This window comes from Schistocerca piceifrons, chromosome 11 (assembly GCF_021461385.2).
Source record: "Schistocerca piceifrons isolate TAMUIC-IGC-003096 chromosome 11, iqSchPice1.1, whole genome shotgun sequence".
NCBI classification, from domain to species: Eukaryota; Metazoa; Arthropoda; class Insecta; order Orthoptera; family Acrididae; genus Schistocerca; species Schistocerca piceifrons.
Window position 1 is genome coordinate 147,758,345 of NC_060148.1, and position 19,356 is coordinate 147,777,700.

The 19,356-nt window shown below is 39.4% G+C and overlaps 1 protein-coding gene across 1 annotated transcript; it reads right to left on the reverse strand.

Moving 5' to 3' along the window:
- Positions 1-3,647: 3,647 nt before the first annotated feature.
- LOC124719826 lies at positions 3,648-4,847 on the reverse strand. Its single transcript, XM_047245014.1, has 3 exons — positions 4,478-4,847; positions 4,046-4,387; positions 3,648-3,940 (listed from the first exon to the last, which is right to left on the reverse strand). Exons 1-3 carry the CDS (start codon positions 4,845-4,847, stop codon positions 3,648-3,650), a joined length of 1,005 nt encoding a protein of 334 aa, XP_047100970.1.
- Between the last annotated feature and the right edge of the window lie 14,509 nt (positions 4,848-19,356).

The following is a 19,356-nucleotide window of genomic DNA, read 5'->3' on the forward strand; positions in this document are numbered from 1 at the left end:
AAATGTTTCGGATTGACAGATACAGTTTTCTTTTTGTTTTACAAGATACCCTTATTCCTCGAGTAATCCATGGCTTCTTTGTAGATTTTCCTCTAACCTTGGTAAGTTTTGGGGGAAAGCAGTGTTCAAATAAGGCAAGCACTTTATTAGCAAAAATGTTATATTTTTCATTCATGCCATGAGCACTGTAAACATCAGTCCAGTGAATGTCTCTGAGGAGTGTCCTAAAATAATCAATTTTTGGCTTACTGATTACCCTCTTGAGCTCAGATTTAACAGATTTTATATCCTGTTCAGTATTAACATTTAACAGAAGGAACTGCATGTCATGGTCTGAGAGGCCATTGACTATTGGTTTTGTAATATAATTTTGTTCATTGGACTTTTCTATAAAGATATTATCAATGGCTGTTTGTGAGCAAGTGGCTATCCTAGTGGGGAACTTTACTGTGGGAATTAAGTTGAATGATAGTGTTACTAACTCAAATAAGTTCTTATTCGGAGAGTCTTTAAGGAAATCTACATTGAAATCACCAGCAACCACTATTTCTTTGTTTTTGGTTATTAAATGGGCCAGTACAGCTTCAAGGTGGTTTACAAACAGATTAAAGTTACCTGCAGGTGCTCGATATACACTTAATATTATGAAAGATTTTTTGTGAAAATCTAATTCTGTTGCACATGCTTCCATATGCTGTTCTAGGCAAAATTTATGAATGTCTATGTTCTTAAATTTATGACAGTTCCTGATGAATGTGGCAACTCCTCCTTTCTCCATTTCTGATCTACAAAAGTGAGATGCTAACCTAAACCCTGTAACACTTAAAAGTTCTATACCAGTGGTCACATGATGTTCAGAGAGGCAGATTATGTCAGCTGGGTTTGAAGACTCTAATTCATCTATGCATATAGTTAATTCATTAATTTTATTTCTCAGTCCTCGAATATTTTGATGCAATAAAGATAGCTGACATTTCACATTGTCTGAGTTAAAATTGGGTGGAGTTAAAATATCTGCTGACAGTTGAAAATTCTTAACCAATGGCTGTTTATGCTGATGTAATAAGCTGGAATTATGTTTTTTGATTTCTTTTTCAAACTGAAGGTTTGTCTCAGTTTTAACCTCTCTTAAAATTTGCTTTCTTTCTGTCCTCCCTACCCTAAAAAAGGGTCTTTTCTGAATCCTATAACCACTGGTATTTTACCACTCATGACAGTGCCTCCCCCCTTTAACTTTCCTGCTATTTCCCCAGCCAATTTACCCTTCCCCTTCCTGTTGAGGTGAAGGCCATGCCTAGTATAATCCCACCTACTGAGAGAATCAACATGAACCACACCAATGTGTGACCCCGCACCCGACATGAGCAGCCGTTCCAGCTCCAAATTAACTCTCTTGACAGAAGAGTTCAAATGAGGTCGGTCATGGCGCCCAAGAACAGATACAAACTCAACACTAGTATGCTTCGATGCTGATGCAATCTTCGCCAGGTCACACTCTATACTGTACCCAGGATTTCTGTCAATACTGTTACCTGCCCCACCCACTATAACCACGGTGTCTTCCTTAGTGAAATCTTTGCAAAGTGATCCTAAATCCTCTGTCACCTGCTCCAGACCAGCACTAGGTTTAAAAAAATTGGTGACCTGGTATTCTGATCCTAGTTCATCCTGCAAGAGTTGGCCAACACCTCTTCCATGGGAACTACCTAACAACAACACTTTCTTTCTCTTTTCTGATTTCCCTACATTCTTACTTTTCAATCTGCTGCTGAAAGTTTGTTGTGCCCTGTCTACACCTGCAACTGCTTGAGGCTCACCAGCTTCTTCGGAAGGGAGGGATTCAGAAAGGATAATAAACTGACAGACAACTTAAGAGTCTCTGTTGTGTACAGTAGCCACAATGTTCATGTATTAATGTAGATTATAAGATTTAAGACTCGCCGAGACGTATTTCACGCAGCTAAGACCTGCAGACACCTTGGTGAAAGCGGCTGTTTAATGTTGAGGTTAAATTCTTGACATGTGGGTGCTTTTATTTGCGTACTGCGGTTGAAAATATACGACAAATACCTGAGCCAACCAAGCACATTTTCATTTAGATTTGCAGTGTGCATGTCCCAAAGCATGATTTTCACACTTATTTGCGTTTATTTTACCATTACAGTAAACTGAAACAAGTCAACCAAAAACATAAAAGACATGAAAATGTGATGGGAATAGTGCCGTACAGACAGTTTTTGAATTTGTATTTTATAGCTGTTTCAACACGCACCACAGTATATGCAATCTTAACTACAAATACTGTATACTGTACAATATGTGTTTGAAATATTGTTGTAAATGAGACTTAGGGAATGCCAAGGAATGAAAGATTAAGAGATGATTTTAATTAAAAACTTAATTCCTCTTCAGTACTTAAATGAGTAGGATATGACACAGGTGTCGTTGTGTATCATTGAGATATGTTTCACACATTGCGTGACGTTATCATTATCAATAATGTATCCAAAGTTCTGATGCTCGTCAAATGATTTTGTGTTGATTTACAAATACATCAATTTACATCACCCCCCCCCCCCCCCCATAAAGATAGTGTTTTAATTGTTTTAAGAATTTACGAAGCGATATATTTCGATTTAAATGTCGATTACGTCGTGCTCTGGCTGTGATTATCAGCACACGATCACTTTATAAGACAACTAAAATTTGTGATATGAAGAATGCCTGATCCCATACAAATGCGTCGAAATGATCTACTCGCTTTTGTGCATATTTACGCAATTTGTCATTAGCAGTTTTTAAAAAAACGTAGGCAGCTATCACTTAGTGCAGTGTACAGACAGTGTATAATTATGTAAGCCTAAATGACAATGATAAGCAATAATTACATACCGAAGCAGAGGCGCCAACGTGAAAATATTTTTGGGGGAGCAAGAATCATTTTATTAGATACTACATTTGACAGATAACTTTGCGTTTCCATCGACATGTTCGACGCTCCAAACCAGTCCTATTTGCAGATGACACCAGTGTACTGATTGGAGGTGGAAATAGAAAGGCTCTTAGATTGTATGCTGAAGTCATAAATGAAAAGATTTCAGAGTGGTTTGTGAGGAATAAGCTACTGATTAACCCTTAAAAAAAGAGAAAAAACCGCCATTACACAATTCCACACACAGCAAAATTAAAAATCCATTAAAACCAAATATTACTTTGGAACACCAAAAAAATTATGTCTCACTGAAACAAAATTGCTTTGTTTACTTACAAGACAATCTGAAATGGAATTCCCACATCACATTCTTAAATTCTAAGCTATCTAAAATGACCTCTGCAATGAGAATTATTTGGAACAACACAAGTGCTGAAGGACAGAGGTGTATTATGCACGCATACTTTCCCTTTTGAGTTATGACATCATATTCTTGGGAAATTTCCCTCACAGCATAACAACTTTCAAGAAACAAATAAAGATTGTGAGGATAATGAAAAATGTAAACAGCTGAAAAGCATGCAAACTACGATTGGCTGGCAACTAGCCCCTACCCCTCGACTCGCTGAAACGTCAATCACAATGTCATTTCAGTCAGAGGATAGGTCAGTAGTGGTACAAAACAAATACATAAATAAAGTTGAAGAAACATACCTTAATTTTCGATGGCAAACGTACTCCTCCTCAGATCATTCCTGCATATGAACTCGTCACATATAGCAGCAAGGTCGAGTTTCATCGATTCATCTATATGGGCGTTGAGAAGGGCGATGGCGTTAAGACGATCCTGCCTCATTGTAGAACGAAGATGCGTTTTCACCCTCCGCAGACAAGAAAACGATCGCTCAGCGGTGCAGGACGTTACCGGAATCGTCAGCACTACACGTATGAATTTCACTAGTTCAGGCAGTAGGTCAAACAGGTGGTTTTCCTGTTTTAGGTATTTCACTATATCATACAACGAACTAATATTCGCAGAGTCACTACTTTGGATAATCACATGAAACATGCTTCAGTAGAAAGATAAAATAGCGAATGAATGTTTGCTATCACCAAGAAGAAATTGTTCAGTTTGATTTACAGACATAAATGATTGAGTTTTGAACTGTGATTCCAAGAAGCTGGTGGATGTATCCATTGTTTCATAATACAACCTTCTATATTTGTCACATACTTCAGTAAATGTTTCTACAGATGAATTGATGGAGTCATCGTATTTCTTAGGGACTTTTCTTCTACGGGGTAATTTTGGGGAATCAACATCCATATCTTGACATTCTGAAGTTACTTCACCCCAGAATGATTCAAAATTGTTTATCATAAATTTAATAGAAGTTACAAGAGTGGAAATTATCTTACTGGCCTCCTCTAAGTGTAGGAATTTCCTCTGTAGTGCTATGTTTATGGTATCAATGTGACCAAACAGTTTTACAAAAAGTCAATACACGAAAAAAAAATCATATGTCCGCATATTAATCAAAAAGCCGTTTGCTTTGGCCCCAGTGGCTGATTTGTCATTTCTTGAAACATTTAGAAAAAATTCCTTAACTTCTGTATAGTTGGACAAAACTGAAGACATTGCCAAGAATCTTACAGCCCACCTTGTAGGACAGAGTGGTTTCAAATTTGTAGAGGCATCTATCTCCATGTTAGTAAAAAGATCTAATCTTTTAGGTGAATCTATCACAAAATGTATTAAGCCCTTCATAACATTCAATGCATTTCGACATTCTGGAACTGCTTTCACAGTGTCTTGTAGTGTTCGATTAAAACAGTGTGCAAGGCAGTGCACAAACATAGCTCTCTTCTCCATTTCCATAAACTTTGTCTGGACACCATTATATAATCCGGCCATGTTAGCTGAACCGTCAAAGCACTGGCCCCTACAATTAGATGTAGGCAAATCAAATCGTCTTAAAATGTCGATAATAATATCAAACAGAGGCTTAGCTGTGGTATTTTGTATTGAGTAAAGCCCTAAAAAAATATTCTTCTATCTCTAGCGAAGCATCAACAAATCTTATGCAGATACTAAATTGCTCTTTGTTGGCTATGTCTGTCGTTTCGTCTGCTATTATTGCCAAATACTTTGCCCTCTTGATATCCTCCAATAATTTTCTAAGAACTTCACGACTTAAAATGGCCAAAATTTGGTTTAGCACATCATGAGATGTCCATTTGTAAGTTTCGCGCTGTAGCCATATTAAAAGTAGCTGTTTATCTTCACATTGAAGGCGTAATAAATTGTCAAAGTTACTTGTTTCTTCAGTATGCCCACATATTGCAAGCCCCTGCGCTGCTAAGTATCGGAGGGAAGATATGATTTTTAGTAAACAAGCTTGGTTTTCTTTCATTTGTGTCAGTTTTTCTTTGGAAATCTGGCTAAATACATTGACATTCGATTTTAAGGATTTGAATTTTAGTACAGCTTCTCTGTGGCAGCCCGATGCATCATGCGCTTTCAACTTTTCTACCCCTTTCTTCCAGTTCGAAAAACCAGTTTCCATGAAAGGTTTTTCTATTTTGTGAGAAAACTGAAAACGATTTTCTTCAAACATATGTCTGCAATTTTTACAGAAAATAACATCTTTTACCTTGTTGTAATCGATCCGTGTAAATTGCTGTTTCCATGAGGGCTGATAACAGCTTTGTTTTTTTTTTCTGGGTACAGTGTTTTTTGTCACCACCACAGATCCGTCACTATGTTTCTGTTGTCATGCACAGCACCACTAAAACGGGGTCTAGCTTCACCATCGCTAACACTTGCCACATTGTCACATTTCTTCCAAATTATAAACTTGTCCGTTTTAAACTGGACAGTAAGGGACGAAAGATCAACAACTGAACCGAGTCACAGTAAGACTGACTGACCACTGGCGATGTCCAGCTCCGGAATATTTACGTTCGATGCCAACATTATCTGCGGCCTGCATAACAGTACTGTGCGCCTAACAAGAAGTAGCCATGTAACATTAGTATTGATTATTGTCGAGGCCGGCTCTAGGGGGGGAAGGGGGGGGAGGCGAACCGTGCCATCATTCAGGGCGGTAGATTTTTGGGGGCGAAAATCCATCTTGCGTAAATGAATGTGAGAATAAATTAGAAATAGAAATTATTCATAAAATCAAGGGTCTTATTGAAAATTATCTATGGTACAGAAACAGTGTGCTCCGATTTACGAAAGAAACGTCTCCTCGAACAAAAATGGCTTAAAATATATTGCACTGTAAATGTATCACTGACTGCTGCTTTGATCTTAAAGACATATTCACAACAAATAGACGAATGAGTTGTAATATGTGAAAATAAGGCGTCATGTATGAAATATATTATGGGAAAAGTTGACTACATCGAAAAAGGGGGTGTGGGGTGGGGGAGGCGCTTGACATCTTCGCGCGGGGCGCCACAATCCCTGGAGCCGGTGCTGATTTGTGTGGTGTTGTACCTAGTGATTGTCAACAGAATTTACAAAAATGAATGAAGAGTCTTTAACGTTACCTAGTCACTACTGCTCATTAGTTTCTTTCACAAGCTGCCAGCAGGCTGCTGTGGGAGGAAGTGGAGCTCACCCTAGCAGCCAAAGCGCTGCGAGCTCATGGTGAGCTTTCGTTCCCCGCATACTTCCGTACAGTAAAAGTGAGCGAATAGTACAGATGCAAGGGACAAACCCTGTCACGACAGCTCGCCATATGCAGAGGTTGGAGGAGTAGCAGAAAGGAATGCGCAGTAGATTGTAAAATCGGTATTTTTTCCCTTCATAATCATTACATACTATTATGCAAAAATGTATGTGCAGGTTTTAACAAATTTCCCAGTAAAGGACGAGGAAGGGGAATAGAGCGGTGAGAAGTATATGTTTGAATATTGTGGGGGGGGGGGGGGGGGGAGCCCCTACTTTTACCTATTGGGGGGGGCACAAAGTACCTTGCCCCCCACTGTACAAGATGAATTACAGGATCAATGTACACATAGGCGTGAAAAATATCGTAAGCAACTACACATGATAATACTTAGATTTTCTTTGACAAAGACATGACAGTTATAAATACACTGGTCAGGCACTCTCATCATATTTAGACGTATGACACAATTTTTTCAAGATTTGTGAGGCTGAGGCCTACAGTGCATGTGATAGCTTTCTTTTGCCATTTAAACGCTAATTTTGAGTTAACTGTGGAAGTGAAATGGTGAAAATTATACATGAACTAGTATTAGAACCCTTCAGAGCCCATAACAATTTTTCAGGTGAAACAATGACCAGTGGCTCTGGTATAGACATCGAAACTTTGCTGCCACAGCTCAATCTTTGCTTCTTGAACACTGGTGCCCCCACACACTTCAGTGTGACACACAGAACTTGTTCAGCCATTTATTTCTCCTTTTGCAACTCTGGTCTTCAACCATTTATCCACTGGAGTGTCCATGATGACCTGTATGGTAGTGACCACTTCCTATCTTCCTGTCCCTCTCCCTTCTCCCCTAGACACCTGCAAATAATGCTGACTGGGATGGATTCACCCCCCATCGCAAGACAGTGTTGATGTGGCTGTTCAGCATACAATGTCAGCCATTCTTTTGGCAGCCAACCAAGCCATCCCCTCTTCCTCAGGTTCCCCTATTGGAAGACATTATCCTGGTGGAGCCTAGATATTGCTGCAGGCATTACAGATTGTAGGTGGACTCTCCAGTGCCTCTCTCATTGCATTTAAATAGCTCTGTCCTGTGTCCACTGCCTCATAAAATGGCGAAAGCAAGAATCCTGGGACCAGTACATTTCCACCATCGGATCACCTACCTCTCCATCACACGTATGGGCAAAGATCAGACACCTCTATGATTCCCAGTTCCCTGCAGGTGTGCCTGGTATTTTCTTAGATGGTGCCTGGTGCCATTTGTGCTTTTCCAGATGTTGTTGCCAGACATTTTGCTGAGCACTTCGCTCATGCATCTGCATCTGAGAATTATCACCTTGCTCTTTCAATCATAGAACAGTGGGTGGAGCGAGTGCACTTACCTTTTGATACCCATCAACTGGAGTCATATAATGTTCCACTCATTGAATGAGAACTCTCCAGTGTCTTAATCCATTGCCCTGATACACCCCAGGGCCGGACAACATCCACAACCAAATGCTGAAACATCTCTCAGTGGATTGTCAGTGTCACATCCTTGCCATCTTTAATCAGATCTAGAATGAGGGCGAGTTCCCAGCTCAGTGGCGAGAAAACTCAATAGTTCCAGTACTGAAACTGGGTAGGAACTCCCTAGAGATGAACATTATCACTCAGGCAGCCTTATCAACGTTCTCTGCAAGTTGCTCGAATGCATACAGTTGTTTTGGCTCCTTGAGTCTCAGGGCCTTTAGGCTGCATCTCAGGGAGGTTTTCACAAAGGTCACGCCATTGCTGATAATTTGGTTCACCTGCAGTCCATCATCCGGATTGTCTTAGCACATTGCTGGCACCTCATCGCTGTCTTTTTCGACCTAGAAAAGTTTTATGACATGACATGGTGTCACCGTATTCTTACCACCCCCCGTTACATGAACGGGGTCTCCGGGGTCCACTTCAGATTTTTGCCAAGAACTTCTTGCTGCGCTGTACATTCTGGGTTCAAGTGCATGCTTCACTCGGTACCCCACATATCCAAGAGAATGGATAGCACAAGGCTCTATACTGAGTGTCCCAATTTTTCTGGTGGCCATCAATGGTCTAGCGGCAGCTGTGGGGTCTTCGGTATTACCTCCCTTATATGCTGATGATTTATGCTTTTGATATTGCTCCTTTAGTATGGGCATTGCTGAGTGTCACCAAAGGATGCCATACGAAAGGTGCAACCATGGACTCTCAGACATGGCTTTTGGTTTCCAACTGCCAAGACTTGCGTCATGCACTTCTGTTGGTCGTACTGCCCATCCATACCCAGAGCTTTACCTAGACAATCAATTACTTCTTGTAGTATAGACTCACTGTTCTTTGGGATTGGGCTTTAATTCCCAGCTGATGTAGCTTCCCCATCTTCGCCAACTTAAGTGAAAGTGCTAGCAACACTTCAATACACTTCACCGAGTTAGGTGATGCTGTGGCTAGCGCACTGGAGTGGCATTCAGGAGGATGACAGTTCAGTCCTGTATCAGGCCATACTGATTTAGGTTTTCCATGATTTCCCTAAATCACTCCAGGCAAATGCCGGGATGGTTCCTTTGAAAGGGCACGGCCGACTTCCTTCCTAATCCAATGAGACTGAAGATATTGCTGTTTGGTCTCCTCCCTCAAACAAACAACAACCCCCCCCCCCCCCCCCCCCTGCCAATACACTTCACTGCCTCAGTAACACTAACTGGGGTGCAGATCGCTCTACCATTTAGTGGCTCTATAAAGCTGTGATTCTGTTGTCTGGATCATGGGAGTCTTGCATATGGTTCAGTGTCACCCTCAGCATTGCTGATACTGGATCCCATTCATCATTGTCGGGTCCAACTTGTGATGGGAGCCTTCCAAACTAGCCCTGTGAACAGTCTACTAGTCAAGGTTGGAGTCCCTGCAGTATGTTAGGCGCCAACAAGAGCTGCTGAATTCACTATATGTGTTCGTAGCTACCCTGAACGTCCCAACTGCTGTGTTCTTTTCTCCCATAAAAGCAACCCAGAAGTGTGTTTACCATTGTTGCAGGCCTCCAGTGTTTCTGTTTGGAACTGCAACTTCTTCCACTGTTACCCCCTGTTAAGAGAGACATCACATCTGACCCCATGGCTTATGCCCTGACCTCGGATTTGTCTGAAGTCTCCTTTGGTCCAAAAGATTCCATTGACCCCATGAGTTTTTTGCAAACTGTTCTTGGCTGTCCTTGAACATATAAAAGTTCAGAAGTGGTATTCATTGGTAGCTCAACAGTTGATGGACAAACAGGCTTTGCATACATACATGCACGGTGCAGTGAACTCCACTCTTTACAAAATGGCTGCAGTATCTTCACCCCTGATTTGTAGCCATTGAACTGCTCTTAGCTGTGTTCATTCTTGCATGGGCAAGAAATTGTAATCTGTAGTGACACCTTTAGCAGCCTTCAGGTTATAGACTAGTGCTACTCTCCTCATCCATTGGCTACAGCTATCCAGGATCTTGTCTCGACCTCCATCAAGCTGGATGGACAGTCATTTGTATTTGGACCCACAGGCATGTTGAGATTTTGGGAAATGAAGAACCTGACCGGTTGGCCAAGCTGGCCACAAGGGTGCCAATTCTGGAAATGGGAGTCCCAGAACCAGACTTTCGATCATTTATATGGCATCGGTTGCTGGAAGTCTGGAACTCAGAATGCTCTGCCTTGATCTCCCCAAACGAACTGAGGACAATTAAGGAGACCATGACCATGTGGCAGTCTTCCCTGCATGCTTCTCACAGGGAATCCACCATCCTCTGTAGACTCCACATTGGCCAAGCTTGGTTGACCCATGACCACACTCTCCAAAGTGATGGTTACCCTCACTGCTGATGTGGAGCCACCTGATGATGGTCCACTTACTGATAGACTGCCCTAGTTTGGCTGCTTTGAGGCAACATCTTAACCTTCCTGACATGCTACTTCTGTTGCTAACAATGGCACCAAAGTGGTTGACCTGGTGTTACGTTTTGCCCACAAAGGTGGTTTCTCTTCAGCCCTGTAAGGTAGGACTCTTTGGCTCATTGACCCCTGAGGGGCTGGTGGTGCACTTGGTGGCCCCTGTCAGTGGCCCTGCCTGGCCTCTACCCTTTCCACCTTTTGCCTTGTCTTGACTGCTCTTTTAGCATCTTGTCTGTGCTTTTTTGTGGGCTTTTATCTCTGTTTTTTCTTTACTGTTAGTTACCCTTAGGCTTTCCCAGATTTGTCTTTCGCTTCCTCCCTTTGATGACCACTTCTGATTTGCCTCTGAATGGATGAAGGGACTGATGTCCTTAAAGTTTAGTTCCTTTCACTCCACACCAACCTACTGAAAACTAATAAAATAAAAATTACCTTTTGCAGTGGATGTGTACAAATAGGGAAAACTGAGTTTTTTTCGTAGTAATGCCACAAAGCTAAGTATCACCCAATTGCACAAGTTTCTTCTGAACTCACATTGATAAGATACACTTTACTCAGATTGATCTGTGATTCAGCACTGGCACTTTATCATCATTCCGTACTATGTATGAGATCAGACAGTGTTCCTCCTCACAGTAGTGCTACAAATTATTGAGCATATTTTTTGAGAACATTGAAGTAGTTGCTAAATTTTGTATTAGTGCTGTGGTGAATTTCCTATACTATCCCAAAATCAACACAGTATATTCTTACAAAATTGCACAGCTATGTGGTTTCTGTCTGTTCTATGTAAGCCCACTGTCATTCATCCTCTTTGTGTTCATGAGACAGTAATATCATCTCAACAGAGACATAAATGACCATGAAACATGAGGAAGATTACCATAATCATATACGAAATACATCCTGCAATGATAATAAGTGCTCATGGTGAAGCTCATGGGTTTTCAACAAATTACTTAAGAGTACAGCGAATGAAAATAACTAAGTTACATCAAAACATAAAATGATATCTGAAAAAAAAGGTATGTACATTCTGAGATGATCAACTGTGACTGGAAAAGGATGGGGCAGGTACTCCACTATGGCGTCTTCAGTGGAACCATCAATGTATTTGCATAAAGGAATTTAGGGAAACCACAGAAAAACTAAATCAGGATGATTGAACAGGTGAATGCTCCCATTCCTCCTGAATGCAAGTTCAGTGTCATAACCACTCTGGAATTGGCTCAGTGATTTAGCGCGCGCACGCGCGCGCGCGCACACACACACACACACACACACACACACACACACACACACACACACACAGTTTTTTTAATCTTCCTATCTCACAATGCTATAGACGTTGTCACAGCAATACAATGAACATCAATAGTTCCAAATATAGGTGTACATTTGTCTTAGCAATCCAGGGAAACCATAGAAAACCCAAATCAGGGTGGCCGGAAAGAGTGAACCCCATCCTGCCAAATATGAGGTCAATGCTGTAAAATCTGCACTGCCTCTTTCAGTTGGTCCCTATTATGCAATGTCCTTTGATTTACACAAAATATCTTCTGATAACTGACAATATAAAAACATAATTTTGCTCTTCATGTCCACACATACCAAGGATACAAGGATCTAACAACTAGCAAAAACAATGATGAAATATATATACACAATTAAATTTTCAACTGTACTGCAACATTTTTCTTTACCACTTCACACAAACACACCACCACCACCACAACCACCACAACTTAATACTTTGTTCACAGAACTTCAATACACTGTCCGACTTGCTTCACAGGTGCTGTATGCACAAGTGTACTTATCTGAAACAGAAGAACAGGGAAACAAACAGTGGAAATATCCTTGTGTAAAGACACTTCAGAAACAGAACAAAAAAATTTATAGTAATTACATATCTCACTCACACTAATAGTAAACATATTCACTTAAACAGTAAAGGCATGTCTCTAGCAATGAATTTCATGTGTTCTTCGCACTCTTTGATGTAAGATGGTAACACACTGTAGAGTATGATCACAATGTGGCTTGCATCTCAGAAGAAACTGATGTTAGGGATGTCTTCTTCACAATTCTAGGTTGTTAACATGTGAATATGTCTTAACCACAGGAAACTATTGGAATTATTGTTGTAGGATCATGAATGAGAGGCAATATGCTGATACTGTGTAAGACTTACTGAAACTTACCTTTTGATGCAGTTTTAGATTTGAAGTTAACATTTAAATACCCCCAGCTAATGACAGTGGCTTTTTCAGTAAACAATATTTCAAACAAAGCCTCTAACAATAAATAACTCCATACCCCACAAGGTGATTCTATTTTTTAAAGAATGGAGCCCCTTCTAACATCACTTCATCCACCTGTCCTAATATCTTTGGATATGACCAAATTCTAGTACTCATTTTCTACCCTATAGTATACAAATTTGGACAAGTGAAGAAGGTGTAGCTGAATTAATTGTACTTAGCTTTTTGGAGATGAAGTTTTGGGAGTAGTCTCCTGGGCTGCTACTGCTTTTTCTTTTTCTGCAAGCTCATAAAATAGATTCTGGTAATAGGATTAAGTTTACATTTACCATTAAATAAAGTTTTGACCATGATGTGGTTTTCCACCAGATGGGTTAATGTAGATACTGGTACACTTTCACATCTGATTACAGTATTCACATATATTAGTTATGACAACAGTTTATAGAGCAACCTATTAACATGCACTCACATTTGCACATCCCTGACAACCAAGTACATTGTCTGCACTGATGTGTCAAAGACCTTGTAAAACCTCCAGGATCAGGTTGTAGTTGTTATTCTGATTTTTGTTTACATGTTTTTGACACAGCTTAGTACCATTAAAAAACTAGAAAAATGAGAAACATACAGGTCAAGAATAATGCTTATTGTAACTCTTGATAATCATTTATGGAAATGTGATATTTATGTTGTGTTGACAATAATTTGATATGCTTATGTTTCACACTCTGACTGTCAAACAGATGTTTTGGAGTTTTGTGTTGTTCTATGAATAGGCTATATCTGTTTTATGTTACCTGTCAGGGTTTACAAATAATAAAAGTAATTTTGGTGTGAACAGTTTTGAGAATCATCTATGTTTTTGAATTCAAAATTAAGACATTATTTTCATATTTCAAATTTATATTTGGGGTGGAATGACAAAAACCAGGAAGCATTTTAGTGCCTCGGTCTCCTAAGTTTTCAAATGAGGCCTAAACTTACAAAAGATAATTTAATTCATAATTTAACATTATTGCACAATTTCTAAATTTTCATCTTTTTGTTTGTTATTGAAATCAGTATGCCTATTTCTATGTGTTAGTGCTCAGAAGGTTTGTTTACATGTAGTATGCATTTTGTCTGTTTAAAAATTTATGTTTTCATGAAAATTGTGTAGTTGCAAATTTGGTAGCACTATGAAATCTGAATTACATATCTTGTCTATAGAACTTATAGGGTGGCTACAGAAGTTATCTGTCAAAATATTGTGTGAACAGTTTGAACAGATTGTAAAGGTGAACTAGGAAGTTGTACTGAATCTAATGATAAAATATCCATAATGTTATACCCTCCATGCCCACACTAGCATGGGGACCATAATAAAAGTTCTACTATCACTTCTGCATTTGTTAGTTTTTAATCTAGGTACAACAGGATTTGGACTGTGATGATGTCCATCCATATGGGTACAATTAGCCATTAATACAGACCCATTGGGAGATAGAAAGCGGATGGAAAATGTTTCAAGAATAGCGATTTTAAGGGCAGACAGAAAAGAGTGCCATGGTAAGCACCAAGGGGAAAAATCCTCCACAATAGTTGGATTTCTTGCTATCTGTAACAGATCATGCATGGATAGGTCATGCTAGTAGTGGGTATCATGCAGTTCGATACCAATATTACAACCAGCTGCACATCATACAGAGGTCAGTCCATATGCATGCTGGAGCACCTCATGCTGCTGAGGGGAAGGCCAGTTGGCCATCTTTAGTGTACTTTAACACTTCTGCATCATACACTCTTTTATATTTAAAGCCTGATTTACTAAAGATAACTCTTCCATTTGTGGCAACCATTTTAGAATATAAACTAGCAAAACTGAGAATTAGTTATTACAATGTCTTGCACAACTGAAATTTGTTATTGTGCATGAGATGTCTCACCTATCCATGTTTGCCATTTTCAGTGGTATTCACTTTTGTGTCCTGTTTGTGCAACCATCTGTTCTAAATTATACATTTCTTCCAATAAATAATTCTTACCACATAACATATGATGAAAACTTTCAAAGGACTGAAGTTTTCTTATCTTTACTGTAAAACATAATTTAAGTTGCCAAATGAGGAAAATTAACAGTATTATAAGAATTACTGTTAATACACTTGAAATTGATGTCAGTATCATTTCATGCTACTTCAAATTCAAAATAACTGTTTCTCAGATGTGGCACTACAGCAAACAATTTTTAAGTCAGCAGAACACAAAATGCTATTTTACTTCACTTTGAGGTGCCACAGTTGATCATGCCTTGACAAGGGCTACAAATAACTCATAAGTATTTTTGAGATCTCGTGCCTCACAGGTAATTAATTAGATTGCAATCTGATGATTGCTGCCATTGGCATTAAAGAGAATACAGCTGCAGCCAGTGATGGAAGTTTCAGAGCTGTTGCTGAAACTATGTTCTAAGTTAACAAATGCCAATGATTACATATGCATTACTGGTCATCCATTCACTTTTATCATTACATTAAATATACTCTACTCACTACAAATGTACCTCCATTTTAACTGAAAGGTCAAATTTGTGATACATGTATGCAAACCACTATTACCTTAGTCATAAAGTTTCCTTGATTACAACTATGTGACATCTGTGGCTCGTGAGGGATTTCTGGAGAAATAACTGGAACAAAGAGCTCAGAGTTACTGTTTTCCAAAATTTACATACACACCACTAGTAGTCTCTTTAAATGTGTGACAACTATACTCTACACACTCCAAATGTACCTTAATTTTAAGTGAGAGGTCAAGTTTACGAAATATGTACCCAAACCACAAATACCTTATTGATAAAATATCCCAAGTATTAAGCTGAGACTCATCTGCTGCTCCTGCTGTCTCCTGAATCCACTACTGCAACAAAGATGTAAGATAGCAAATGCATATTTTGGTATATAAATCACCAGTAATCTCTGATGAAATATGATATACAACACTTACAATATATCAGGAAATTCAGGAGTCACTATCATTTATATTTAAAATTATATGTTTTTCAACTTTTGAAGACTTGAAATGTATTCTTCTGTCATTTATAATGACACTTGTTTTTGAAACTATCCTTTCACATGGTAAAGAAGTGGCCATTATGTTAAACTTTTCTTTCACCAGTTGTGAAATATTTGGGAAAATATATTGATTTTCATGCCACCAAGCAATTGGGTCCTCACTTCTGCTAATTAATGGGCTGTCCAGATATATCTGCACCTCCACATTAACACCTAACTGAGGTGTGCCCTGGGACTGTGTGGATTTCACTATTGCATCATAAATACCCAATATTGACAAGAGATCAGTGGTGGTCAAAGTTGACACAATTCCATGGTGCTGGGCTGCATTCGTTGGTCTTCTGTCACCCAACTTTTGTGCTATCAGGTCTACAAGCAGCTTCTTTGCATTTTCTGCTCCCACTCGGTTTTCAAACACAAGAGTTTTGAAATGCAGATCAAGTAGAGTAGCTAGCTACTGTTATAGACTTGCTTATCTCTATGTTGTGGAAATGGTCCTTCAGGCCTTTTTTTAATGCTTCAACAACATTCTTTGTAACACTATTACATTGTCTCTTCAAAAGTTCAGCACACACTGATGACAATCCCCTTGTCAGAACAACAGAAAATTTGAGTAAGTTCAGTATAATACAAACAGTACAATCTCTCAGAAAAGAATAAGGCATAAAATCATACCTAAAATAGTAGCAAGCAAAAAGCTGCTTAACTTATTTGGTTGCCTGTATGACAGAACACAGCACTAAGTTGTGTTGAAACTGGCTAAAATGGTTTCAACACAGAACAGAGTTCCAAGCAGATGATCCATTCAACTGTTGTCAGTTGTTCTGAATCCACACTGCTGAATACAAGAGAAGTCTTCAGTGCATCTTCCACTTCAGCTATTTGCTCTAACCTTGTTGGCACTCCGTGAATCAGTTTTAGTGACACCATTGTTTCTTCGGTATGTCACAAATTTTTGAGTTGCCTGGCAGCTGCTCTTGAACACCACCACAATAGCTTTTACCTTCTGCTGAAGTGGCATAAAATGTTTTGGAGCATCCTATCATCAGACTGCAAGGTGAAATCTGCAGAAACAAAATGCATCTCCGTCATGTAGCTCTCATTTGCTGTTGATGTCTAGCAATCTGTGCTCAGGCAAATTGTCTTCACATCTAACAATTTGTCTTCCATTTTCATCTTTGTTACTATTTATGCTTCTGGTAACAGTACATCTGAAAAATGCTTCCCACTTGGGATTTCATAAGCAGGATTAAAAGCATGCACAAAACTACAAAACCCAGAATCTTCAACAACTGAAAAGGGCTGGAAGTCTTTGGTGAGCAGTTGAAGAAGCTGCATCTCTGTCTTTTTTTTATGAGTCATGATGATCATTTGTGGACCTATGTAATTATATTGTACTTTGTACAGCTTGCTGCATCTAGATAGCTGGAACAGCTCTCTCTCTTTTCACACTGCTGGTGCAAAGGGTCACTTCCACCTGCACAGGATGGGCCTCATCTACAGAAAAATAGGTTTCATATCAGCTTAAGCAATGATTTAAGTTGACAGCAGAAGTACAGTGCATCTCACAAAAGATGCCCGGGAGGGGTTCACAGGTCATGCGGTACGGCCACTGGCTGCCACCACCGAATCCACTGGCCACTACTGTGTTTGACTCTCAGAAACTAACCTGTCGGTAGTCAGCTGCGCACACACTTCCCCTGTGTTAAGTGTAACAACATTCCATCTGATTAACTTAAGCTTACCTTTATTTACAGTTGGTGCTCAAAATGATGTCCCTCTGTGGTAAGAGCAGCCTGACATCTCCTGAACACATTAGCTAACTCTATGAATTTTGGCTGCTAAGATCTGGAAAATGACTAGCCGAGCTCTGTCTTCCAACTCTTCAAGCGTGTGGCAATTGGTTGCATACACCTTGTCTTTTAACATTCCTCATGGATAAAAATCAATGGATTTAGATCTGGAGAATGAGAAGGCCAGTCAACTATCGTATAATCAAAAACAGTTCCTCTTGCTGTCACAGAAGCATTGGCAGTGTATGATCTTGCATTGTGCTGCATGATATAGAGAAGTGTTAGTTCTTGAAAAAAAAAAAAGGATACAGTATATTGTTCACCTACCTGTCAAAGTGTACTGTTTTGTGTAAAAAGTTTGGTCCAGTAATCTTTCTCACACTAATTGCACACCATACTCCTGTTTTCACATCATGCAGAGGTTATGAATGTAATTTGTGAGGATTTTCAGAGCTGCAACTTTGATTTTTCTAAGAATTTATGCACCCTGACAAATGCTGCCCAGCTTCATCAGAAAAAAATAGCACCTGAGGATCAACTTATCCCTCATGCACAGACTGTAAAAGCCAGTTGCAGTAATGACATCAACCAACAGAATCAGAGTTTCTCGGTTCATGCACCACCGTTATTTTGTATGGTTTCAATTTCAGTTTGTTCACAGCTCTCTGAGCAGATGATCTTGATACACCAGCCTGAAGTGCCAAATGGTGTGGAGATTTTCTTGAACTTCTTTCCAAGGCCCCCCTATTTCTTCCAATTTATTTAGGTTAAAACACTAGGTTCTCTAGGCCTTCATTTGTGTAACACAGATCCAGTCTCTTGAAATTTCTTCACTAATCTGCACATTATCGAATTGTTGGGAATATACACACCGGGAAATTTTCATATGAATTCATGGTGACATTCCACATAGAATTAATTTTTGCATAGTTCAACACAAGGAACACTTGCTGATTCTTCATGCATACCATGCTGAATGGAAACTTTACAGGAAACTCAAAACAAAACACCTGAACACTAAGTCACACAGTATAGAAGAGATGTGCCTGATGTTTTGCTCTGAGGACTGGGTCCAGTAAGGTGTGAGCAGGGAAAGCCCTGGACTCAGCGCTACTGCAATAATGACATCTAGCAACAATATTTGAAGTGATTAAACTTGACAAAAAACTCAAAACAAAACACCAGAACACTCCGTCAGATAGTGTAGGGGGGACGAAGAGAGTATTGGTGTCTGAGAACTATGCACAGCAATAACCAGCAGATGCCATGGCAACAGCTGGCAAATGTGCTGTGTGATCTTCAGACCCCTCCCAGGTGTCTTTCATGAGATGCCTTGTATTACAATTTTTGTGTACAGCATTCTGCAAGGCACTTGCAGCTTGAATATTTACATCATGCTAATTAACAGTTGACTCAGTTATAGTGATGACTATAGCTTTAAGTTTCATCTTGGAATGTATTTCTCTGCCAAAATTAACCTTAGCCATACCAACACATTTTCAATAATGTGTGTTACCAGGAGGCAGAAGGGTAGGGTACATTATGCCCATTAATTGTTGTTGACATATTAACATACTTTCTAAAGAGATACTGATGGGAACTTTAAAATATTCAGTGCAACATTCATTGTGGAAAGTCACATCTGTTACTATAATGACAATTTTTTGGATTAAGTCAAACAGAAAAAT